The 27,145-nt window shown below is 42.6% G+C and overlaps 1 protein-coding gene across 4 annotated transcripts in view; it reads left to right on the top strand.

Moving 5' to 3' along the window:
- The window catches only part of LOC110526586 (granule associated Rac and RHOG effector protein 1), a 53,213-nt gene that overhangs the window by 20,247 nt on the left and 5,821 nt on the right, over nucleotides 1-27,145 (top strand). For 3 of the 4 annotated variants that reach the window (XM_021607683.3, XM_021607681.3, XM_036980975.2), the window contains exons 2-7: nucleotides 14,606-15,981; nucleotides 21,417-21,629; nucleotides 23,960-24,100; nucleotides 24,450-24,545; nucleotides 24,688-24,849; nucleotides 25,660-25,818. In XM_021607683.3, the coding sequence (XP_021463358.3) occupies nucleotides 15,478-15,981; nucleotides 21,417-21,629; nucleotides 23,960-24,100; nucleotides 24,450-24,545; nucleotides 24,688-24,849; nucleotides 25,660-25,818 (1,275 nt within the window). In that variant the 5' untranslated portion in view covers nucleotides 14,606-15,477. The remainder of the gene's footprint in view (nucleotides 1-14,605; nucleotides 15,982-21,416; nucleotides 21,630-23,959; nucleotides 24,101-24,449; nucleotides 24,546-24,687; nucleotides 24,850-25,659; nucleotides 25,819-27,145) is intronic. The other variant, XM_090238865.1, reaches the window with a different exon arrangement.

Below are 27,145 nucleotides of genomic sequence, written 5' to 3'. Positions count from 1 at the left end.
TATTTCAGCCACACCCATTGCTGACAGGTGTATAAAATCGAGCACATAGCCATGCAATCTCCATAGACTAACACTGGCAGTAGAATGGCCTTACTGAAGAGCTCAGTGACTTTCAACGCGGTCCTGTCATAAGATGCCACCTTTAAACAAGTCAGGTTGGCAAATGTTTGCCCTGCTAAAGCTGCCTCGGTCAACTGTAAGTCCTATTATTGTGAAGTGTTAATGTCTTGGAGCAACAACAGCTCAACTGCAGTGTTAGGCCACACAAGCTCACAGAACGGAAGCAACGTCAGCACAAAAATTGTTCGTCAGCTTCATGAAATGGGTTTCCATTGCCGATCAGCCGCACACAAGCCAAAGATCACCACGCGCAATGCCAAGCGTCAGCTGGAGTGGTGTAAAGCTCACCGCTAATGAAACGTGATCTCTGGAGTGATTTTAATCACTCTTCACCATCTGCCAGTCTCGCGGATGAATCCGGGTTTGGCGGATGCAAGGAGAATGCTACCTGCCTGAATGCATAGTGCCAACTAAGGTTTGGAGGAGAAAAAATAGTGCCAGTGAAGTTAAACCTTAACGCTGACATTCTAGACAATTCTGTGATTCCAAGTTTGGCGAAGGCCCTTTTACTTTATCATCATGACAATAATTCACAAAGCGAGGTCCATACAGAAATGGTTTGTCGATCTGTGTGGAAGAACTTGACTGGCCTGCACAGAGCCCTGACCTCAACCCCATCGAACAACTTTGGGATGAATTGGAACGCCCACTGCGAGCCAGGCCTAATTGCCCAACATCAGCTCCCGACCTCACTAATGCTCTTGTGGCTGAATGGAAGCAAGTCCATGCAGCAATGTTCCAACATCAAGTGGAAAGCCTTCCCAGAAGAGTGGAGGCTGTTGTAGCAGCAAAGGGGGGTACAACTCCATATTAATGCCCATGATTTTGTAATGTTATGTTTGACGAGAAGGTATCCACATACTGTACATCACAAAGTATGTGTACCACTGTTTTCTCGCTCTATCGTTCTCTCTTACGCCCCAGGCAAGCCAGCGCATTCATTACGTTACTTATATGTAAGCAAACCAAATGAAATGGGAAGGGACCTACCTTAATTTGTCCAATAGAAACTTGTTTTAGTTGCAACTGTTTGGACTAATGATTACACCCCTGCTCTCTCTTCGCTGATGATGCAAGTGTGTGTTCAGTCTTGTGTGTAGAATATCCTATTCATTGATAGGCCCTGCTTTACTGAAGTTGCAAGCCAAGAAATTGCGAGATGCAGCTTTTGGCTGCCTATAGATGGGCCTAGTGCACGGTTCTGCCAGTTGGCCGACTTGCCAAAACTGTACCTCTCTCTCTTCCTCGCTAGCTCACTATGACAGATGGGAGTTTGTTCTCGGAAGTACGGCAACTAATCAGTCTCCTCCTTCCAAAAACAGTGTCTTAGGAGTCGATGTGGAATAGTGGAATCGACTCTTGATACTTAGAAATGGGAGTCGAGAAAGGGAGGCAACGTACAAGGAGTCAAGGAATACATTTTTATTTTTGTGGTCGACTCTCCACCACTACGTCATCGTTGTCAACAGTTGGGAAAAATAGCAATGAAAGGCAAGCAACAGCAGCGAAGTCCTGTATGGCAATACTTTGAGAAGGAAATGCAAACTGCGGAGTCTGAATTGAGATACAGTAATGGTAGTACAGGTGCAACGCTTAACCATCTGAAAGGGAATCACTGTTTGATCCAAACCGTTTGCAGCAGCACAGCTGCCTTGTGAATTCACATGGATATACAGTGCTTTCCGGAAGTAGTCAGACCCCTTGACTGTTTCCACATTTTGTTATGTTACAGCCTTATTCTAAAACGGATTAAATAAAACAATTTTCTCAGCAATCTACACTACCCCATAATGATAAAGTGAAAACAGGTTTTTAGAAATGTTTTGCGAATTTATTAAAAAGAAAGTACAGAACTTATTTACATACAGTACCAGTCAAATGTTTGTACACCTACTCATTCAATGTTTTTTAATTTTATTTTTACATTATATAATAATAGTGAAGACATCTCAACTATGAAATAGCACACATGGAATCATGTAGTAACCAAGAAAGTGTTAAGCAAATAAATATATTTATATTCTTCAAAGTAGCCACCCTGTGCCTTCACAGCTTTGCACACTCTTGGCATTCTCTCAACCAGTTTCACCTGGAATGCTTTTCCAACAGTCTTGAAGGAGTTCCCACATATGCTGAGCACTTGTTGGCTGCTTTTCCTTAACTATGCGGTCCAACTCATCCCAAACCATCTCAATTGGGTTGATTGTCGAGGCCAGGTCATCTGATGCAGTTCTCCTTCTTGGTCAAGTAGCCCTTACACATCCTGGAGGTGTCATGTTGAAAAAGAAATGATAGTCCCACTAAGCGCAAACCAGATAGGATGGTGTATCGCTGCAGAATGCTGTGGTAGCCATGCTGGTTAAGTATGCCTTGAATTCTATAAATCACTGACAATGTCACCAGCATGGCACCATCACACCACCACCACCATGTTTCACGGTGGGAACCACACATGCGGAGATAATCCGTTCACCTACTCTGCGTCTCAAAGACACACCGGTTGGAACCAAAAATCTAAAATTTGGGCTCATCTTCATGATTCCAAATGTGTATTTTTTTCATTAGTTTTGATGTCTTCACTATTCTACAGTAAATATAAAATAGTACAAATAAAGAAAAACCCTTGAATGAGTATGTGTGTCTAAACTTTTGACTGGTACTGTAAGTATTCAGACCTTTCCTATGGACCCTGAAATTGAGCTCAGATGTATCCTGGTTCCATTGCTCATCCTTGATTTTTCTACAACTTGATTGGAGTCCAATTCAATTGATTGGACATGATTTGGAAAGGCACACCTGTCTATATAAAGGTCTCACAGTTGACAGTGCATGTCAGAGTAAAAACCAAGCCGTGAGGTCCAAGGAATTGTCCGTAGAGCTCCGAGACAGGATTGTCGAGGCACAGATCTGAGGAAGGGTACCAAAACAACATTTCTGCAGCGTTGAAGATCCCTGAGAACACAGTGACCTCCATCATTCTTAAATGACCAAGGTTGGCCAAGGCTTTCAACTCTATCAATCACCACATTCTTATTGGCAGACTCAACAGCCTTGGTTTCTCAAATGATTGCCTTGCCTGGCTCACAAACTACTTCTAGTTCAACCCCAACTAGTTCAGTGTGTCAAATTGGAAGGCCTGTTGTCCAGACCTCTGGCTGTCTCTATGGGGATGCCACAGGGTTCAATTCTCAGGCAGACTCTTTACTCTGTATATATCAATGATGTCGCTCTTGCTGCTGGTGATTCTCTGATCCACCTCTACGCAGACGACACCATTCTGTATACTTCTGGGCCTTCTTTGGACACTGCGTTAACAAACCTCCAGACAAGCTTCAATGCCATACAACTCCCCTTCTGTGGCCTCCAGCTGCTCTTAAATGCAAGTAAAACTAAATGCATGCTCTTCAACCGATCACTACCCTCACCTGCCCGCCCGCCCGTCCAGAATGACTACTCTGGATGGTTCTGACTTAGAATATGTGGACAACTACAAATACCTAGGTGTCTGGTTTGACTGTAAACTCTCCTTCCAGACTCACATTAAGCATCTCCAATCCAAAATTAAATCTAGAATCTGCTTCCTATTTCGCAACAAAGCATTCTACACTCATGCTGCCAAACATACCCTTGTAAAACTGATAATCCTACCGATCCTCGACTTTGGCGACGTCATCAATTAAATAGCTTCCAACAAATTGGATGCAGTCTATCACAGTGCCATCCGTTTTGTCACCAAAGCCCCATATAATACCCACCACTGCGACCTGTATGCTCTCATTGGCTGGCCATCGCTTCATACTTGTCGCCAAAGCCCCGCCTTATCTCAGCTCACTGGTCACCATAGAAGCACCCACCCATAGCACGTGCTCCAGCAGGTATATCTCACTAGTCCCCCTCCCAAAGCCAATTCCTCCTTCCTTTCTTTCCAGTTCTCTGCTGCCAATGACTGGAACAAACTGCAAAAATCACTGAAGCTGGAGACTCATATCTCCCTCACTAACTTTAAGCACCAGCTGTCAGAGCAGCTCACAGATCGCTGCACCTGCACATAGCCCATCTGTAAACAGCCCATTCAACTACCCATACTGTATTTATATATCTTGTTCCTTTGCACCCCAGTATCTCTACTTGCACAGCAATGTTCTGCACATCTACCATTCCAGTGTCTAATTGCTAAACTGTAATTACTTTGCCACATGGCCTATTTATTGCCTCACCTCCCTTATCTCATTTGCACTCACTGTATATAGATTTTTCTTTTTTTACTGTATTATTGACACATTCCATGTGTAACTCTGTATGTGTCGAACTACTGTTCTTTATCTTCGCCAGGTCGCAGTTGTAAATTAGAAAACATTTCTCAACTAGCCTACCTGGGTTAAATTAAAGAAATAAATGGAAGTAGTTTGGAACCACCAAGACTCTTCCTAGAGCTGGCCACCTGGCCAAACTGCGCAATTGGGGGAGAAGGGCCTTGTTCAGGGAGGTGACCAAGAAACTGATGGTCACTCTGACAGAGCTCTGGAGTTCCTCTGTGGAGATGGAATAACCTTTCAGAAGGACAACAATCGCTGCAGCACTCCATCAATTTGGCCTTTATGGTAGAGTGGCCAGACGGAAGCCACTCCTCAGTAAATGACACATGACAGCCCGCTTGGAGTTTGCCAAAGGGTACCTAAAGGACTCTCAGACCATGAGGAAACAAGATTATCTGGTGAAGCATGGTGGTGGCAACATGATGTGGGGATGTTTTTCAGCGGCAGGGACTGGGAAACTAGTCAGTATCGAGGGAAAGATGAATGGAGCAAAGTATAGAGATCCTTGACGACAACCTGCTCCAGAGTACTCCGGACTGCAGACTGGGGTGAAGGTTCACCTTCCAACAGGACAACGACCCTAAGCGCACAGCCAAGACAACACAGGAGTGGCTTCAGGACAAGTCTCTGAATTTTCTTGAGTGGCCCAGCCATAGCCCGGACTCGAACATCCAACCTGCCAGAGCTTGAGAGGATCTGCAGATCAGAATGGGAGAAACTCCCCAAATACAGGTGCACCAAGTTTGTTGCGTCCTAGCCAAGAAGTCTCGCGGCTGTAATCTCTGCCAAAGGTGCTTCAACAAAGTACTGCGTAAATGGTCGTAATACTTGTGTAAATGTCACATTTCAGTTTTTAAATTAGCAAATATAAAAAATACTCTCTTTTTGCTTTGTCATTATGGGGTACTGTGTGTAGATTGCTGGGGGGAAAAAAACTATTTAATCCATTTTAGAATACGGCTGTAATCCAAAGGCAGTGTGTGTCTTTTAAACGGTAAACTTACAGTGCCTTGCGAAAGTATTCGGCCCCCTTGAACTTTGCGACCTTTTGCCACATTTCAGGCTTCAAACTTAAAGATATAAAACTGTATTTTTTTGTAAAAATCAACAAGTGGGACACAATCATGAAATGGAACGACATTTATTGGATATTTCAAACTTTTTTAACAAATCAAAAACTGAAAAATTGGGCGTGCAAAATTATTCAGCCCCCTTAAGTTAATACTTTGTAGCGCCACCTTTTGCTGCGATTACAGCTGTAAGTCGCTTGGGGTATGTCTCTATCAGTTTTGCACATCGAGAGACTGACATTTTTTCCCATTCCTCCTTGCAAAACAGCTCGAGCTCAGTGAGGTTGGATGGAGAGCATTTGTGAACAGCAGTTTTCAGTTCTTTCCACAGATTCTCGATTGGATTCAGGTCTGGACTTTGACTTGGCCATTCTAACACCTGGATATGTTTATTTTTGAACCATTCCATTGTAGATTTTGCTTTATGTTTTGGATCATTGTCTTGTTGGAAGACAAATCTCCGTCCCAGTCTCAGGTCTTTTGCAGACTCCATCAGGTTTTCTTCCAGAATGGTCCTGTATTTGGCTCCATCCATCTTCCCATCAATTTTAACCATCTTCCCTGTCCCTGCTGAAGAAAAGCAGGCCCAAACCATGATGCTGCCACCACCATGTTTGACAGTGGGGATGGTGTGTTCAGCTGTGTTGCTTTTACGCCAAACATAACGTTTTGCATTGTTGCCAAAAAGTTCAATTTTGGTTTCATCTGACCAGAGCACCTTCTTCCACATGTTTGGTGTGTCTCCCAGGTGGCTTGTGGCAAACTTTAAACGACACTTTTTATGGATATCTTTAAGAAATGGCTTTCTTCTTGCCACTCTTCCATAAAGGCCAGATTTGTGCAATATACAACTGATTGTTGTCCTATGGACAGAGTCTCCCACCTCAGCTGTAGATCTCTGCAGTTCATCCAGAGTGATCATGGGCCTCTTGGCTGCATCTCTGATCAGTCTTCTCCTTGTATGAGCTGAAAGTTTAGAGGGACGGCCAGGTCTTGGTAGATTTGCAGTGGTCTGATACTCCTTCCATTTCAATATTATCGCTTGCACAGTGCTCCTTGGGATGTTTAAAGCTTGGGAAATCTTTTTGTATCCAAATCCGGCTTTAAACTTCTTCACAACAGTATCTCGGACCTGCCTGGTGTGTTCCTTGTTCTTCATGATGCTCTCTGCGTTTTTAACGGACCTCTGAGACTATCACAGTGCAGGTGCATTTATACGGAGACTTGATTACACACAGGTGGATTGTATTTATCATCATTAGTCATTTAGGTCAACATTGGATCATTCAGAGATCCTCACTGAACTTCTGGAGAGAGTTTGCTGCACTGAATGTAAAGGGGCTGAATAATTTTGCACACCCAATTTTTCAGTTTTTGATTTGTTAAAAAAGTTAAAAATATCCAATAAATGTCGTTCCACTTCATGATTGTGTCCCACTTGTTGTTGATTCTTCACAAAAAAATAGTTTTATATCTTTATGTTTGAAGCCTGAAATGTGGCAAAAGGTTGCAAAGTTCAAGGGGGCCGAATACTTTCGCAAGGCACTGTATTAAAAAATTAAATTTGGCACATCCCTACCGTTACCGCATTTATTTCTTTGCTCTTAAAATTGCTTGCAGCATCATTTTAAAAATGCAGTTACAACCAGAGGTTTAAGCATGGTTTACGCATTGATCACGCTGATTAGCATCACTGTGCAAAATGGCACACAGCATCTGGATATGTGTGCAACAAATGTTCAACATTCACCTTCTGCTACCATTTCTGTCCATCAGTCTACGCATGCAGTTTGACGCAGCGTATGCACCACACAGAACGCACTGCCTCTGCAAGGCAAACAGTGTTCCATTGGAAATTAATGCATTTCTGGTTTACCAAAATGAATTGACTCTGTCGGTGTGATCGAGGCGTTAGGCACAGCGCTCTTAAATTACATACTTAATATGTAATTAGAAACCCCTAAAATGTATTAGAGTGAATACGAACAGATTATGAATATGTGTGCAATGGGTTAAGTAGAGATGGATAAGACCCATGCTTCAGCCTATGTATTTATAGCCACTATGCTGCGTCAGTTGGGCTACAGGTGATAATGTTTATTTCTAATAGCATGCATGGTCGAATATGTTAATGAAATATATTTTAACCAATCTGTTATTGGGCTCATTTCTGGAGGGGGAAATTCAATTTTAGATGGTGTTGACATTCATTTTTATTTTCATTCACTTTGGAATATGTCCTTTTTTAAGTCTCTAGAACTGAGCTCATCAGTCCTCCTCCGACATACAAATGATTCCAGGAAGGACCCTGGACACCCTAAGCAAGGAGACTAGAGTTAGTCAAACTCGGAGTTTCATACATGTACAAAATTATGCACTTTCCCTAAAAGCAGGATGTTCATTATGGGAGGTTTACATGAAAGGGGAGGTTTACATGGTCCTAGACAATCGATCTGAGACCGACTTAAGTTTCATTCATGTATGTTTTGTTTTTTGCTTCATCCCCAGTGTGATGCATGGAAGTGTTGTCAATGAAGTTACTCACTGTTAGTATGCACATCATGTACAAATTTAATGGCAGATGTTGGTCATCTGTAAATCATGGTAGGTAACAGTTGTGAGAAGGGTAGTATTGGCTACATAAGTGTACGGTTTATTTACCAAAGGGCAGTAGGTTTCTCATTCTGTGTAGTAAGAGGAATGATATATCAGATTTTTCTCAATGGGAAATCTGTTGTGAAAGTCAAATGGGCTCTGTTTCCATAGGAACCCCATATCCTGTCCACTCCTGGAGTTAAATAGAAAATCTTACTTTTGTCCTGGCTAAAAATAAAATGATGTTTGGCAAATCATAACCTTTTGACCTTACTCTTTTTAAGTGAGCCATTTGTGTCTTCCACGGTATGTCTTCAATGGATATGACATCCAATTTTGTGGTTCTGTAGCCTTCAAGTTGTGCCATTTTACATATGGGGATAAAAGTAGCTTCATGTGACACACGTTCCCCTTTTTTTAAGAATAACATTGTCTTATTCAAGGATGCTTACAGATGTCATGCTGCTTATGTAGAAGAGAAACTCAAACTCCATCCGCTAGGCTAGCCAGCAGAGCTCCCTCCAATGATGTGCCTCGTGAGAGGTCTGTGAAATGTGAGCCGCGTTCGCTATTGGCCTGTTGCTGAAACGGAGCTGTAGTTAGAAGGCTTTGAATAGGAAGCTGCTCGAGTCAGGAGGTCACTGTCGTCTCCAGGACAGGGCTGGGCGTTGTGCTTCTATCTATGCCCAACACAGTTCATGAGCTTTACTCATGACTACCATTGATAAGACATTAATCTGAGCATGCCTCAATTCAGATCTTTGTTTATTTTTATAACTCAGTTGTCGTGAACTGTAGGAATCCTTTTATAAAGTCATTTCGGTTTCTCCATACATCCTGTAAGTAGTTGTTGGGTTGAAGTTGCCTCTGACCGCTTGTATGAATTACGTTTGCATTTTGCCTTCAAATAGTTACTCAAGCCACCTATACCAGTTTGTCAACATTGTGAAACCTATAAGGGAAGTTCCGGTATGTGTAAGACAGTAGGACATTTTTAGTTAACAATTTGAAAATAAGCATCTCCTTATTACTTATTACTTAGTCTAGGAAACGATTAAACACCAGGGCCAACATTTTGTCCTTCGAGCTAAATAAACAAGTGCACTGTTGACTACGGAATGTAAGCTTACATAGTTAGGAGCCTCAGACCTTTTTGGTCTCCAAGCATATCCCCTCCTTTGTTTCAGCAGCCAGCCTGCTATTGTTACAGGCATAAGCTTCTTATATCACGTTATAATATCTAGGCCTACTAGCGTACAGCCAGTTAGCCAACCTCATTTCAGAATGGGACTCTCCTGTATACTACGTAATTTGAAGATAAACATTCAAATCATAGACCATATTTTGCCCTTTTTTCTTTGAGAATCCTGCTGCAGCTGGCTGAGGGTGTTATTATTTTTTTTTTGTGGTGGTATGGAGGAGGCCGGTGCTTGCCACAATGCCCTCCTTGTGTTTTCTGGGCAGGCAGAGCCTGGCTCTGCTCCTGTCACACAGTTGCTTGCAGCACTTGTCCTGCCACTTGGCTTGACACTTGACCTGTCTGCTGCCACGGAGTCTGGGGCTAGGCTACCCCATATCCCATCCATCTACAATGTAACTATGTAAGAATGTTTATCTACAAAATACTAGTAATATCTTCTATTTTAATGGTTCCTGCTCATTTTAATTGTTGAGCAATTTGTGCTTATTGCTTTTTTTGAGAAATGTTTCCTTCTCATATTAGTTGCATATTTAGGTTGATACCCATTACCTTAGATACTATATATGTTTGAAGTAGAATATCAATGAAATGGGGTACATACTATATAAAAGGGTATAATGGGATTGAAATGGTCGCTCTACCTGTTTTTGACGTGTTCTTGTTTGAATCCACATAAGAGCATTCTGGGGGAAAAGCATTCCTTTGCTTCATTGGCAACAGATGTAGAGAACATTTTTGAGCTGAAACTTTGAGTCCTAAAAGCGGTACGGTACTGTCTAGTGTATGGCAGCTGTTTGGCCGAGGAGGCTGAAATAGACCTCATAAGCGGAGACTGAGGGGTTGTCTAATGGTGGCCATGTGGTTGTACCCTGCCTTCAGTGGGCCTGGTGCCTCAGTGGCAGAAGGAGCTGTCAGCTTGAGGAACAGCTGCCCTGTCCACCACCATGAGGCTACCTTTTAGTCGTTGATGTTGAAAAGAGTAATGGATACACATTTGTTATATGCTGCCTGTGCCATTATTTTACATTTCAGTTGACTTTTTAGTGCTGACAAATTCCTTGAAGATCTATCACAGGTAAGTCATACTTGGGAGCTCATTTTGTATCTGGCGAATCAGGAAACCTAAGCTCCTTGTCCAAGTAGCAGCAGCTGAGATACACAGTGAGGGGTGGAGGCGGCACTAACATTAGCCCTGAGTGCACCCTGCCAAAGGAAGGACATTAAACCGGGCGCTGAGCCAGCAGCACAGACTGGGGACCCTCCTATTACGTGTTTGTTTGGGTGTAAGCTCTAATACTTTCCGCATTGGAACAAGAAGCTTGGCTGCCAATAGAGAGGATAGTGGGACGGGTCACATCAATATTGATGTCGTGCCCGGCCTGACCTGCTCATCTTAGCCAGACCTTAGGCAGGCAGGGCAGCAGTGTTTCACTTGGACACAAATTTAACCATTTTTAAAAAATGTTTTATGTTATGATGGCTGGCTGGGTGTCTTATCCTGTCAGCAGGACACCAAGACCCACAAACTCACTTTTTGGAGTCAGAACAACAAACCTGACAGCCTACACTTCATGGTTTGATAAGTCAAAATGAGAATATCAGAGGCAATATTGGCTTTGTTTATTCATCACAATACTTGGCTGGCTCTGCCTCCTTTTGTTATGACCTAAGTCCTACTGTATTTCACAACAGTTTCCTTATTGGATTCATAGACCTCTGACGTAACTTCCCTTTTCTGTTATGCAGTTTCTAGGGTTTAGGACCTTTTTGGGCTGGACCTGGCTAGTCCGGTTCCTGTTTCCTACGGTAGCCTTAATATCCTTACTTTAAGCAGCAGGGAGTGTGGGGCAGCTGGCAGTTACCGCAGTCACTGTAATCCATGGGATTTTGCGACAGGAGAGACTGCTCATTTCACTAGTTAGACTACCTCTCTCAAAACACCATGTTTGAAGTAGACTGCTCATCTCTTTTTTCCAAAAGAAAACATAAGGAGCAAAATTTTACCTTTGGTTATAATGAGAACTGTTAGATGTAATGGTTTTTGGAACCAGTTTGCTCACTTGGAAATTGAGGTACTGACCTGTTTCATCCTTTATAATCTCTGTGATTATTATTTGACCCTGCTGGTCATCTATGAACATCTTGAAGAATAATCTGGCCTTAATGGCCATGTACTCATAATCTCCACCCGGCACAGCCAGAAGAGGACTGGCCACCCCTCAGTCTGGTTCCTCTCCAGGTTTCTTCCAAGGTTCCTGCCTTTCAGTTTTTCCCTTGTCACCATGCTTCTACATTTGCATTAGAGGTCGACCGATTATGATTTTTCAACGCCGATACCGATTATTGGAGGACCAAAAAAGCAGATGCCGATTTGTATTTATTTATTTGTAATAATGACAATTACAACAATACTGAATGAACACTTATTTTAACTTCATATAATACATCAATAAAATCAATTTAGCCTTAAGTAAATAATGAAACATGTTCAATTTGGTTTAAATAATGCAAAAACAAAGTGTTGGAGAAGAAAGTAAAAGTGCAATATGTGCTATGTAAGAAAGCTAACGTTTCAGTTCCTTGCTCAGAACATGAGAACATATGAAAGCTGGTGGTTCCTTTGAACATGAGTCTTCAATATTCCCAGGTAAGAAGTTTTAGGTTGTAGTTATTATAGGAATTATAGGACTATTTCCCTCTATACCATTTGTATTTCATTAACCTTTGACTATTGGATGTTCTTATAGGCACTTTAGTATTGCCAGTGTAACAGTATAGCTTCCGTGCCTCTCCTCGCTCCTCCCTGGCCTTGAACCAGGAACACAACGACAACAGCCACCCTCGAAGCAGCGTTACCCATGCAGAGCAAGGGGAACAACCACTGCAAGGCACAGAGCGAGTGACGTTTGACACGCTATTAGCATGCGCTATCTAGCTAGCCATTTCAGTTCGGTTACACCAGCCTCATCTCGGGAGTTGATAGGCTTGAAGTCATAAACAGCGCAATGCTTGAAGCACAACGAAGAGTTTCTGGCAAAACGCACAAAAGTGCTGTTTGAATGAATGTTTACGCCCCTGCTTCTGCCTACCACCGCTCAGTTAGATACTTGTATGCTTGTATGCTCAGTCAGATTATATGCAACACAGGACACACTAGATAATATCCAGTAATTTCATCAAATGTGTAGTTAACTAGTGATTATGATTGTTTTTTGTAAGATAAGTTTAATGCTAGCTAGCAACTTATTTTGGCTTACTGCATTCGCGTAACAGGCAGTCTCCTTGTGGAGTGCAACGAGAGAGAGGCAGGTCAGGTCGTTATTGCTTTGGACTAGTTAACTGTAAGGTTGCAAGATTGGATCCCTCGAGGCGACAAGGTGAAAATCTGTCGTTCTGCCCCTGAACGAGGCAGTCAACCCACCGTTCCTAGGCCGTTATTGATAATAAGAATGTGTTCTTAACTGACTTGCCTAGTTAAATAAAGGTGTATATATAAAAAATAAAAATATTGGCTCCCAAAAATACAATTTCCGATTGTTATGAAAACTTGAAATCGGCCCTAATTAATCGGTCAACCTCTAATCTGCATTGTTTGCTGTTTGGGGTTTTAGGCTGTGTTTCTGTATTTACATCTGCTAAGGTTAAAAGGGCTTTATAAATACATTTGATTTGATGTCTGTCTCTCTGCTGCTGCCTCCCATGACATGGAAGGACCATGGGCTTCCCGGCATGTCAGGTCACCTCTGTCTCCAAGGCAGGTTAATTTCTTTTGGTGTAGGCTGTCAGTCTGTCTACACACCCCTCTGTTTGTGAACGACAGCGAAGTTTGAAGGTTTATTTGTTATTTCACATTTTATTTAATCATGTAGGCCAGTTGAGAACAGGTTCTCATTTACAACTGACCTGGCCAAGATAAAGCAAAGCAGTGCAACATAAACAACAACAGTTACACAAAAACAAGCCTACAGTCAATAAACACAATAGAAAAATCAATGTACAGTGTGTGCAAATGTAGGGAGGTAGGCAAATAGGCCATAGAGGTGAAAATAATTACAATTTAGCATTAATTCTAGAGTGATAGATGTGCAAGTAGAGATACTGTGGTGCAAGAGGGTAAGGTCAGTGGAACATTGTAGATCCAAATAGTGGTGGAATGTTTTGTGGTTGATAAAGGCCATGTACAATGCACAGGCTGTCTGAGCAGCACACAATGATGGGTGTCTTGGTGTTATCCTGAGGAAAAGCTGTGGCTTGTTTTTTTTCCACGAGTTGCTCCCTCATCCCCAAACATTGTAGCTGTAAGCATGGGGCTGAGTGATAACTCGGAGCGTTCCACAACAGAATTAATAACAGATAGGCCTACACAGTGGGACTGGCCTATCCAGTATGATTTACTTTGATTTTTGCCATTTAAGGTGTGATCTCATCAGGGGATTCTAATATCAACAAACAGTACAGCAACACCCCAGATAACAATTGCAAATGTTTTAGTATTGCTTGCCAAATTGCTTGTGTGCGTCTGAATTTCCTAGCCTTATGCTAGCTAGGGCCTACATCTAGAAAGGAAACGGGTACATTTCCAAGTATTGACATGGACATCTCTCCACTACTGTGGCGTATTATCACCATTTTTCTCATGCTAGGTAATGATACATGCTGGCATTTGTTTCTCCTAAACATGCAAATAGGATTATGCTTATTTGCATAATTACATAACTACCAAGGAGAGAAACAGGTTTCTGTTGACAATTTGCTGCTTAGATTTTGAAAGGGGATATTGTTAACTCCCACTGTGTGTGTGTGTGTTCCATTAAGACAGATCGCCACTGTTTTCCAACAATGACCGCTTGCAGACATTTGTCTGTGGCTGTATTTCCTTTTGTAGAGGAGTTATTAGTGAGTGAGGTACAACGTTAGTACCAGTCTAGAAGTGTTGATTGTGTATGCAAGGATCTACAATGCGGTCATGTCTACCATTTATTTATGAAGGCTAATATGAAATTAGTTTAATAATTGGATAAAGAATTAACACCTGATTATGCTAAACCCTCAATTTTCTGTTTTATCTTGTTCGGTTTTTTGGCTGTTGAGTTGGGCTATTGTAAGTAGTTGCACAATATTGTCACAAAACCTAGTGTAATTCATTAGACTAAATGCTTACTTGAGTTTCTAAGCATTCACAATTATTTTTCTTCCCAAGAACTGCTTCAACTGCCATGTTTTACTGGAAAAAACAGAACATTTGAATCCTTCCTCTGAAATCATTGTGACTTTCTTTTTGTTTCTCCTTTTTCCTCCCTTAGGAAATGACCTAGAGGCCTTACAGATACATTTGTTCTTTTGTCGCTCTTCTAATCTGCATTTTGTGGAGGAGAAGGGGCGAGATCTGGGAGCACATTTTTGTTTCCGCAGTGATTAACTACCTCAGCCAGCAGAAGGAAACGGCGAGGACGTTGAGGAGGCCGGCAAAGTTTCCAACAGCAGTTCTATCAGCTGGCTTCCTTTTTACCGCCGCAGACAGTGTGAAGAGAATCTCTGACGGACTGGTTGTCTGCCCTCCGCTCTGCTCCATACACACAGAGAGGAAGTGAAGTGACAAGGCACCATTGTCCTACTGGATAACAGATTTTGTCTCTCTTTATTGTCAGACTCCTTGCTGTTGACCAGTGCCACATTTCTTTTCAGATTCTTTGCTTTTTTTGCTTACAGCTTTTAAAGATTTTCTATCTATAAATATAAAAACGATATACTAACTATATATGTTATACAAAAGGACGTTTTCTGCTTCTATTTGAAGGAATTGTTATGCACATGAATCTTGTCTTGGAATGAGAGAATCGTGGAGTGTTTTCAGTTTTTTGCACTGTCCTCTCATAAACCATTGACTCCTTTTGAGTCAGATTCAGGAAGGTGCATTTCTACCTTTTTATTTTTGCTGGGACTGTCCACCGTGACCTGCAGCAGGGCTGCACATAAACATCACACTTAGTCAACAAGTCTCTACCCTGCATCACTCTGTTAGTTACAAAGCATTTTGAGATGAGTTTCTGGTAGATGGAGCCCTCAAGTTGTCTTTTTACATAAATTCCAGGACTATTGGTTTGTTGTATTCTATAAGGGAGAGAGAGCTTCTGGTTGGCTGAAATCCGGAGCTTCCAGAGTCAGCCTGACACTTATGTATTGTTGTAGTGCGCAGGAAAGTAAAATGGACTACAAGCGGCGCTTTTTGCTCGGCGGGTCCAAGCAGAAAGTGCAGCAGCACCAGCAGTACCAGATGCCTGAGTTGAGCCGGACCCTCAGTGCCCCCCTGGGCTCCACCTGCTCCCCCATGGGTGGATCCACCGGGGTGGGTATGCCCGGCAGCTGCCAACCACCTCCCTCCACCCCCAACACCACTGCGGTCGCCGACATCCAGCAGGGCATCTCCAAGTACCTGGATGCACTGAATGTGTTCTGCAGGGCCAGCGCCTTTCTCACTGACCTGTTCAGCAGCGTGTTCAGGAACTCTCACTACTCGAAAGCAGCTATGCAACTTAAGGACGTGCAGGAACATGTCATGGAGGCGGCCAGCCGGCTGACTGCAGCAATAAAGCCAGAGATCGCCAAGATGCTGATGGAGCTGAGCGCTGGGGCTGCCAACTTCAAAGACCAGAATGACTTCAGCCTGCAGGATGTGGAGGTAAGGGTTTGCCAGGGTTACAGTTACTGACCTGGACACACACTGAACACCTGTCAAAAGTAAAGCTATTACATTATCCTGACAATTAGGCCTACCTATAAAATAACATGAGTCTTTTCCATTCCCCTCCTTTCCATTTCCCTGTCAATCAGGGGCGGCTGGTAGGAGCTATAGGAGGAAAGGTTAATTGTAAAGGCTGGAATTGGGATGTCAAACGTGGTTTCCATATGTTTGACTGTTCCATTTATGCCATTACAATGAGCCTGTCATCCTATAGCTCCTCCTACCAGCCTCCCCTGCTGTCAATAAGCATGTTTTGCAAAAAGGGAACTTTTTTAGAAATACCACATTTTGTTATGAGGGTCTATACTATAATTTTTTGCAATTTCTTTTGCACTTTTTGCTTTGTTTCTTATGTTCCATGTTTCTAGGGCAAGGCTGCTGCTAAGATGCCCAGCTAAAGTCTCTCAGAATGTATGGCTCCTTGATTCAGAATTTCTTGGCTGAAATTAGGTCCTGACGCCCAATGTTAAGCGGGTGCTAGGATCTGAGGGCGAGGTGCGAAAAGCACTGAGAATGTGAGAAGAAGAGGGCAGGAACCATCGTTTATGCTGAGAGACTGACTGAACATGCAGGGTGATCGGTCTGTCTATTACAGGCCAGCAAAGTTGCTTACGTCTCAATTGTGAAATGTTGCTCTTAAAGTATTTATTTTGTTGCAGTGAGTGTTTTGATTGGGAAAATAGTAACTGAAATTAGACTTCACTGGCATTTGTGGATGAGAAGCCTTATGTGCTCCTGATGCCACAGCTGTGCCTCCTGCCTCGCCAGTCAGAAATGAAGAGGTTCCAGGGTAGTGCACTCCTAAATAGTACTCAAGAAAAATGCCAATTTATGTATTTATTTTTAATTCATCTGTTTAGGCAGCAAGCAAATTGCCTCTTGTGTAGTGAATGTTTGAGATGTCTATGCTCTCATCCTGGAGATTAAACAGATTTAGGGAGCAAGGCCTCAGTGGCAGACAGTGAGTGAATAAGCTGTATGTTCAGGCCAGGCCTGTTTTATGAGAGGGACTGCAGGGCCTCAGTGGATGTGGTTGTGCCCAGAGCAGGAAAGACTTTTGCACCACAATCTGTAATTTAGACTCTGTGGTCTTGGATATGCACAGATAAATATTAAAGGAGGGGAAGCCCAACTCAGTGAAAGTTCAGACTGTGGCAGGACTGTCTGGCAGCCACACTGACTCACTCTGGCTTCAGCTAGCGTCTGTGAATAACAACAGTGCGTTTGTCAAATAAAAGTGTGCTTTTGCTCTACCTCTTGAATGAATAAGATATTCAGACCTGGTTGAGTAGAAGGAATCTATCAACAGACAAAGTCCGAAATGGCCATGTGCATCATAGGCCTACTGTGTACTTTTACTAGACCAGTGGGTTTCACTCTATTCCACAGATTACGGCATCACTTTTTATTCCACCCCCATTTCCTCCATAAGCAGCTGAATATTGTTTATGTAAAATTGCTTTTCACATAAGTACATGGTACACCTTCAGATTTGGCCATTTCCATGCCCCCAGAGATTTACTACATTTGTGACAGAAAGGACTTTTCCATTTGTGTGTGTTTATGAACATTTATCTTGGCAGTTGTATGTAAAAGATAGAATTGTGTGTCTGTATGAAGAACAAAAAAATAAATTTTGAGTTTGGAGAATTGTGTAATGTTGAAGGAAGCAGGATAATTCCTCCCCCCCCCAGTCCAGTCAGTATGGAAAACAAAATGTGTTTTTATCGGAGCTTGGCTACACTGGCTGCTCAAAGTGTCTCCGCTGCCAAATATGTATGAAAATGTCACTGTTTATTAGGGGGCAGCCTACTGAGTGTATGAGCGAAACCACAGAGGGAGCGAAGGTCAGGCCAGCCAGACAGGAGTCCTGGTCTCGATTGCATACTCCTCGCATCCTCTCTCCTCGTGTCCTTCTCAAAACCCATTGGAGGAGAAGACATGAGGAGAATGCAATTGAGATCTTCTCCTGGTTCTGAACATGAGGCAACCATAGTGCAGGCAGGGCCAGAGCCAGGCAGACAACTGCACTAGCAGCACTCCCAAAACACCCCTGAAAAATAGAATGGCAAAAAAACACTCTGTTTACATGTCGCTTAGGAGTGCATTTCAAACTACTTTTGGATTATTATTAGATTTTAAGGCTCGTATGAATGTCTTACTTAATTTTGTGTCAACACAAATCAACAGCATTATACTTAAAAAGCACTTTAACCAGTAAAATGGCTATTTGGCTAGCTTTTGCTACAGCCTATATCAATGAGCGTTAGCATTATAGCAAACTGATACATCCAAAATTAGTTATTTTGCAAAGATCACAACCAAATATATTCTTAGCGACTGTTTATGCAAGAATCAAAATGTCAAGAGTATGAAAACCCTGAAAAGTTTTGTTTAGAAGTAATAACATAAATCTAGGCTGTCGAATGAACACAGATCGTGATGGTTTTCTTACCTCCGCCAAGACACTCATGCATCTGTACGTGACGTCAGTGTGTCGTGTACTAGAAAAGGGTCTATAGATGTTACCTTTGGAAATGGCCATCCTACAGAAGACAGGTTAATATGTTGCAGGCTACTCACTAACAGCACTAAAGCGGTATCTTAGACAGGAAGAAAACACGAAGGCATCTGGTTTTTATTCTCACTCCTAGGATAGATGATGATTTCCCCTTCAAGAAGACAATAGATGTGTCTTTGCACTACACGTGCCCTTAGTTAATGGGGAAGATGAGTTGTTTGATTCATTCTTACTGTTTAAGCCAGCCTTTCAGCCTTGTATGCGGCTAAAAGTTGGCTTGGCCCTGTAGTTTTATTCCTCATATTTTCCATGAGCCGATTTGAAATTTCATCTTATCCCCATGTGGGATTAATTATCTTTTGTTGCAACCTTTACATTTTTCGTGCTACATAATCATGTCCTTTTGTAGTTTGATTGTCTGTTCTGTCCTTTTTATAGTGTTCTGTGCAGCTGGTCCAAAAATAATAGTATTAATGGTCAAATAGCTTATAATACATCACTTTTCAGAATGCATAGCTATTCATGACCTTTTTTGCCTCTTCGCCTTTGGACAAGTTGGACTGATTTTTATAAAATTTTAACCAAAAGCGTAAGTCACTTAAAATAAATAAATGGTCTTTAACACCATTTTACATCATTGTATGACTTTGCAAAAGAAAATGCATTACTATATTTTTAACCATAGAGAATCAGACAAAAATGTTGGCTACTGGCTATTGGCTATTCATATTCAAGCCTGTCTCAAATGGTTGGCCACCTTTTGGTAGCCTATAAAATATTGCAACATTACAATTACAACCAAATACTTTTTATGTCTTTATAAAATAATTCCCTCCAGGGCTGGTAATTAAGGGCACATTTTTTGTCACTGGGATGATCAATATGTCTACATTTCAAAACAGACACTGGGACAGTTCTGGGATGACACATCCAAAATCCATACAACCACTGCACTTAAAAAAGCAGAGGCTGATCAGACCATTTTTAGCTTAAAATGTTAACTTTTTTATTTCTTCATATTATAAGCTCAACAATGCGCACATGGCTGTTTGGTTACGTGCGAATGTTCCAAAATGCAATTAGCGGGAAACCACCGGGAAAACACTGTTCTCAAAATATGTTGGAAATGAAGAAAGCATTCAAATTGTGTAACCATAATCTGTAATAATAAGGCTTTTGTTACATTCACTGATCAAGTGGACTCCAAATTTGACCGCTAAGAGATTTTATGTTAAACAATTCGCCACTCAATTCCGTGACAGCCTACAATTTGTTTGATAGTCTGCATTAGGAAAACGAGGGAAGAGGGACCATCTCATATATCATCATTATTCATTGAGCCAGTGTTTGGTATGCATTAGTCATTTGAGTGAGGTGTTACCAGTGTTTTATACTGTGATTAGCAGTCCAACATAAGCAGCACGTGTTTCACACCCTCATAACTCATGGATCAGAACCAATACTGCATGTTTGACCAATTCCCTTATGTTAACTGTTATTTGGTCCTATTTCAGAATCAGAGCTGAAGAGGGCTCTAAAGGGTTTGGACCTAGCCAAACCAGTAAGTGTATAGGACTAGTCGGTGTCTGTGCCCCCATGATGTGTTGTTAAAGAATGAGGACATCCCAGCCTTGTTGTTCCTGTCTGCTTTTAAACAGGGCGGCATATTTCTGTCCTTAACAACTCAGCCAAAATATATTTTCAGCACGTACCTGAAAAAGAACCCTGTGACCACAGTGAGCCGGCTGTGGTGTCCGGTTGCTCTTGTTTTGCTCCTCTTTTTGCTAACTGGACAACAAACATGTCTGACTCCTACAGCTTTACAATTCTTTCCTTCACTTATGTAAATGTGAACCTTATTGTTTATATGAATTGCCCGTTGCACAGGGTCTGGGACGGTATCATCATGATGTGGAAAAATCTGCTCCACTATTAAGTTGAAGGAGAAGAGCGAACTTTGTTTTGAGTTGTAAGCATTGCTTGTTGTGCTTTACAACTACAGTGCTAGGCCTTGACTCTCAGAGTAGACTGTTATAAAATCAAACTGAGCTTCCCAAATATGGTAGAAAGTTATTTGCTGGGGTAACATTGCACTGTAGACTGGTGTTGTGTGGAAAATTAGAGGATGTGTTATCAAGCAGAACATGGCCTTGATACAGAGAATGTTTTTTATTTAATCCTGCCACAACTTGAGCTGTGGCTTTTTTTTGTACAATGTTAGCCTGTCAAATGTTTTCCATAATGTTGTAGTGATATGACCCAGTTGAAATTGAACTATTAAATAGACCGTGATCTTCAGTGACTCACTGTAATGCAGCCTTTATCCAGCCTTGAACTGTTTTGGGGTTATAGCCCTTCACAATATACTTTCTTACAAGTTGTTTTTGTGGGTAATAATGTCATGTTCTTAAGCTGGGTTTTCCTCAAACAAGAGCATCTGTAAGCAGTAAATTGATGCAATACATGTGACTCTATTTAGGACTGATTTAAGAGGACTCTGAGGGTTATCAAAGATGTAATTGTTTTTAAGGAGAATTTTAAACAACCAAGTCACTGAAGCTAACATCACTTAAGTAACTGTCTGAGTAATGAAAAACAAGGAATGCCAAGGCCATATGCTTTGAGAACCAGTGTTCTTAGAAAACAATGATGAATGATCAAGGCTCCCACTAATTTAAACTTGTCAGGGGTGTGATTTTTTTGTTGTTGATATTATAGGGAATTCCTGCTTTTCTGCCATGTCTCTCTTCATTCATCATTGACCTTGACCAATCCCCCAAACCAATAGGCTAGTGTTCTTGATTTTCTATGTTGTCCTGATCACAACCTTTGAATGTTGTGTTCTCTCTAGGTGCTGGGTCGGTGCTTCCTAACAGTGATGCAGGTGCACTTCCAGTTCCTATCCCAGGCCCTGCAGAAGGTGCAGCCTGTGGCCCAGTCGTGCCTGGCGGAGGCCCTCGCCCAGGCCCAGGAGCGACGCGGCAATGTCCGCTCCCAGAGCTCCTGTCCTGGGCCCCTGACGGAGCTGGAGGAGGCTTCACGATCATGGAAGGGTGCAGCCGAGGTATTTGGACATGGAGGCCAGGGCGCCCCCAGGACTCACCAAGGAGCTTCCTGGTGTGACTAGCTGGTGGAAATAGGCTGTGTTAAAAACGTGACAAGCTGACTGTTATACATTCCTATGAAATGCAGTCAGCTACCATTCCAGCCTCAATTTCCACTTATTTCCTGTTGAGAAGTTTGTATATACAGTATATGAGCCTGTATTGATAGTTTTCCCTCCTCCACTTTAAGCTAGGCCTACACACCCCCAAACAAACCCTAGCTAACTGAAATGGAGGCTGTTTTGTGAGAGGAGCTAGCTGGCTAATCCCGTAGCTAGTAACAGCCCCCCCCCCCCCCCCCCCCCCCCCCCCCCGGCACATTTGGAGCTTTGGTCTGTACATTGGAGCCAGAATGGAGAATCGTGAGTGGCCTGATTGATCTGTTAAGCCCTGGCATGTGGGGTGTTAGCCCTGGAGGGAACGGGGCTGGATATCCTGCTGGAATGTGCTGCTGCGATATGGTCGGGCTGGGCCAGGCCGGGCCTCACTGCACTGTTGGGCAGTTTCCATAGAGGGAGGCGATCGGTCTCCCCTTTATAGAAGCAGTTATTCACAAATCTAGGCCCAACACTTCTGAAATGTACAATCTACCAGATGTGTAACCATGTCACTATTATTGTAGTCACAAGCAAGTCTAAAGTCGAGGTCCGACTCTCAAGTAGTCACAAGTAGAACGGGTCGCGTCTCAAATCAAGTCCAAGTTGTGCGTTCTAAGTGCGAGGCGAGTCAAGTAAAAATATGTAATCTATACATGCAATGACTTGTTCAAATACAAATATGTCTGTTAGAGGCTACCAGAGAGCCCTTTTCATTAGTTTGTCTACAACACACTTTGATTATATAATTATTAATTTGAACAAATTCCAAATGCAAGCTTCATAAATAAATTACACATTTCCAGCAATTTTGACATGCCAAAAGACTAGTATGACATACCGAAAGACCAGTACGCCTATGCTAGTAATTAAAGCCTGCAAAGTAAACAGTTAAATTGTTTGGTGATCAAGGATATTTATGGAAATCCGCTCTCCATACAGTTTGACATTTGCACTGCACCCAATCCTATAGCGCTACAGCAAATTGTCAATCTGTTTGTTGGCTCATTGGTTCTCACACTTTTTGACCCGCAACCCCCAAAAAGCAGTGGTTCAAAGCTCGTGACCCCACGCATGAACATGCACGCATAATTTCTGCGCCAATGTAGCCTGTCATTACAGCCATAAACGGTGATGCAGTTTCAAACGCAACATATAGAAATAAACTGTGTTTTACACATTTTGCATTTGTAGCTGAAAGTCATTGTTAGCAGCCAATATCAACTAGGTATGGATGTCATGTCACTTCTCTAGAGTCCAGAGCAGAATCATACTGCCGACCTGTATGCAGCGGGGGTTGCAGGATCGGATGGAAAGCATGGTCTATCTGCACTGCACGCTATCACTTTGGAGAGCCGCCTACGGTATTGCACTAAATTGCTCGTTGCCAACTGTCAAGTAAACTGCCCTTTTCTTCCTCACAAATACCGTAATTAATTTGCCAGAATGTTATATCTTCATCCCATAATATTGAATGCAGTGTGACGTTACAGCCATCTTTTAAACATGTAGCCACCCAAACTAGACCTATCTGAAATATGAAAATGATCAATGAAAATCTCCATGTAGCCTGTTATTGTTCTGTCAAATATGCCTCTGTAGTAGATTTCTAAACTGTTTTATCTGGATAATGCAAACATAGGCCTACTCTGTTTTTGTCTGGTCATCAATCAATATGTGCAACTTTTTGGTTCTGAAGCACAGATTAGATATTTTTGAGATGACAATTTAGTGCAATACCGTAGGCCTATATTAGAAACCAGATAAAATGGGTGAAGGTATATAAAATCTAAATGGTAGGGTATTTGTATTTTTCCCATTAAGTTTGACACTTGTGACCCCCTCCGGCTAGATCATTTCAAGTAATCGGTCAAGTTATTTTATGTCAAGCCCCAAGTCATCAAATTTGTGACTCGAGTCAGACGAGGTCAAGCCATGACTCGAGTACACACCTTTGTAAAAAAAAAAAAAAAAACATAAAAAAAAAAAATCTACTGTTAGTTACTCCTTTACGTTGAAGATGTTACCATTCCCTTACAATACAACACTGACACATTTTCTCATGCATATTGTGTACGTTGCTGTAATGCAGATTAGCTGTACAAAGAAGATGCAGGGTGTGTAAGGGTTGTAGTAGGGTATGTGATGCTGTGTGTAAACTGCTATGTGACCTGAGACTATGTGCTGTGTTCCAGGCTACGGGACGTCTGAGGGAGAGGGGACGTGACGGCTGCCTGGCAGGCATCCAGGTCCAGCAGCTCTTCTGCTCCAACAACCCCAACATCCCTGATCACCATCTGAAGGAGCTCAACATGAAGATCGACAATGCCTTACAGGTAGATGGCGCACGCGGCAGGACCACCACAGCCTTGGTCAATGTCTGAAATGACACACTATTCCCCAATATAGGCTTGTGCACTGCTTTTGACCAGAGCCTTATTCCTGGTCATTTTCCCTGTAATGTGCAATATTTTTAATCAGGGCTCTGGTCAATAGTATTGCACTATATATGAAATAGGGTTCCATTTCTGACTGGGTCAATAGTGCCCTACAGCACAAGGGCTGCTTCAAATCAATGTGTTGATGGCTTGGATATGAAAGGACTGGATGAAGCAATCGCCAGCCTGACTTACTTACATGTTGAGTTTGAGTTTATACAAATTATTTTGTATTTTCTTTCGCCAGGCTTATAAAGCAGCACTAGAAAGTATGGGCCACAGTGAATATGCACTGAAGGCTGGCTTTCACCTCAATCCCAAATCTGTGGAGGCAGCTTTACAGGTATGTTTACTCTAAGCACAGTACGTATTACAGCTCATTAGGAATGGTAAAGCCTTGGATTATAGTGGCTGTGATAAGGGCAAAACCCGGTCTCTAACCTACATCCTGTGTCTGCGCCTGTCTCTCTCTGTCTACTATGTAGGGCTGCTGCAGTGAGGCAGAGGCCCAGCAGGCTGGCAGGATGCAGACCATCTCCCAGCCCATTCAGTGTGAGCTGCCCACCATCCCTGTGCAGATTGGCGCCCACTTCCTCAAAGGAGTGTCCTTCAACGAGTCGGCGGCTGACAACCTCAAACTGAAAACGGTATGCCCTGTGGTCTGTTATAGAATGTTCAGATATTGCATAGAACATATATAATAGTCTGTCATGTTAAATTGGGAGTCATCAGCTCAGGAGTCGTATTCAGCTCTATTTATTACATTTCTATCTGCAACATTGTGAATACACCCCTGGCCTTGGCTCGCTCTCAACCTGGCGCTAGGCTACTGTGATGGGTGCTTTCCTAAGTCTTTCATAGTCCGACCTTGCTGACCAGAATGGATCACTCTGCTCTCTAGGAAGTGAGAGCCGCTTAGAGGGTCATTTCAACCACTGATGACTTATGTGGGTTGTGAGTCTTGTATTTGGCAAGACTTTAATGTTTTGATGTGGATGTCTTAACACTTATTCCATTGTACATCTGATGCCTTGGGTCTGGATAGAATCAGCATCTGCTTTGTTAGTTTACAGATGGATTCTCCCCCAGTCTGTGGGACAAAACTAACTTGTATGATAATTGCACACACTATCTGTCAGTTATCTGACTCACCATTTACCGAATTCAGAAATAAACAGCACATTCATCAGGACCCTTTAAACTAGAGCCTAGACACTTTAACAAGAGGGGACTTAGTCCCTGGACTTTGTAGTTGCTACTGTTTCCTGTTCTGGTGTATGTTCGTGTTTTAGAAGAGATGAATAGGACCCACACTCAATATTGCTCCACCATGCCTTTATTTGGCAAAAGAAATTAACAAAGTTTCAATCCAAAGTGGATCTTTGTCAGATCCACATTAGTGCCTTGCAGCAGAAGTCTTGTGTTTTCACACCAGCCACCTTGTTTTGTATCCTCAGCACACCATGTTGCAGCTCATTAAAGAGGCAGTGGGGCAGAACGGAGTGACCCCCCGGGACGACTCCCCTGTCACTGAGGTCCTCAACCAGGTCTGCCCTTCCAGCTGGAGAATGGCCTGCAAGACCGCCGTCCAGTTACTGTTCGCTCAGGCGGGACTGGTGAGTACAAAGCACTTAAGATGTCAACAAGGGCAGCAAACGCACCCAGATTAAAATACTTGTCTCATTAGATGTCAACAAACTGTTGTCTCAACTTAAATTAGCTGATGGATTGTTTTGCTTTAGCAGTGGGTCCATGTGGTTCAACCAACTTCACTTATTTTATGAAAAGGTAAAGGAATATTTAATTCGATAGAGGTCCCTGCCTTGAGCAGATACACTATAACTCTAAAGCCTCTGCTTAGTGAAGCCTCAGAATTATAGCTCTGGGCCAGGCTGCAAGTTGTAGTCTATTGTAACCTAGAGCCCATTGTTTGGGAGGTGTGTAATCGAGATGATGGGAAGGTATGTTGGGTTCCTTTGAACGGCCAAGAGGTGTAAGCAAACTCATTGTAGACACAGTGAAGCCAACATTCCTGCAGCATCTGGGTAAAGGGGTCATCTGGTTGGGTCTTCAAACAGATCTCTGGCTGTTCACTTTGAAATGAGTCTCCCCCAGCCAACAGAGAGAAAGCAGCAGTCCTCCTACTCTACTTTATTTCCTCAGTGTGGTCTGTAATATTTAGTGCGTCAGGCCTGGGGAGTGTTCTTATCCACCCATCAGTAGCGCTGAGTGTAAAACAAACCCTGGTGGTGGATGGGAGCTTTACATGAACTCCTTATCTGGTTATGAGCTCTGAAGAACAGACAGTGGGAGCCTGCATAGCAGCCTAGGAGGAGACCACCTTCTCTTAACATTACTTATAGAGCGGATCTGCCAGACAATGAAAATGGCTTTGTTATTTCTGGGATGTTAATTTTCAAGTTCTCAACAACTAAATTGGCCAATTCTCCTTTTTTGGGAGCCTATGCTGCTGCATCTCGCTCTCGTTTTTCTCTCTCTCTGCCTGTGACCTTGTGAGTCTGGGACCTGGTGGGTGTGGTGGTATGTTTCTCACAGGCCTGGACTCCGCCCTCTGACTGCCCAGGGGTCCTGAGGATACACCTGCTATATAAATGACAATAGGCTGACTTCCTGTGAGACAGGAAGGAGGGTCCTCCCTCCCCATGACCCAGTTGCATTTGCCTATTTTTCAAAGAACTACTGGAAAATATTGGGCTGGATACCTGAAAGCGTGGATATTTGTTGTTCACCCAAAGTAGCTTACATTGCCTTTGACCATATGCTCTGACTATGGGCAGAGTTAGTACTAGATCTTATTTCATTATATCCATTTTCTATTTTAGAGGAGACTGGTGTGTTATTGTGGACAGATTGGTACTCTCTGCTTTGCTTACAGTCAGAGTCCAGATAAAAAAGGGCCATTATAATGCTGTAGAATTGCTT

Source organism: Oncorhynchus mykiss, chromosome 6, assembly GCF_057628025.1.
Source record: "Oncorhynchus mykiss isolate SJ-2025 chromosome 6, ASM5762802v1, whole genome shotgun sequence".
NCBI classification, from domain to species: Eukaryota; Metazoa; Chordata; class Actinopteri; order Salmoniformes; family Salmonidae; genus Oncorhynchus; species Oncorhynchus mykiss.
Note: the sequence above shows the minus strand (reverse complement) of the source record. Positions and strands in the feature narration are given on the sequence as shown.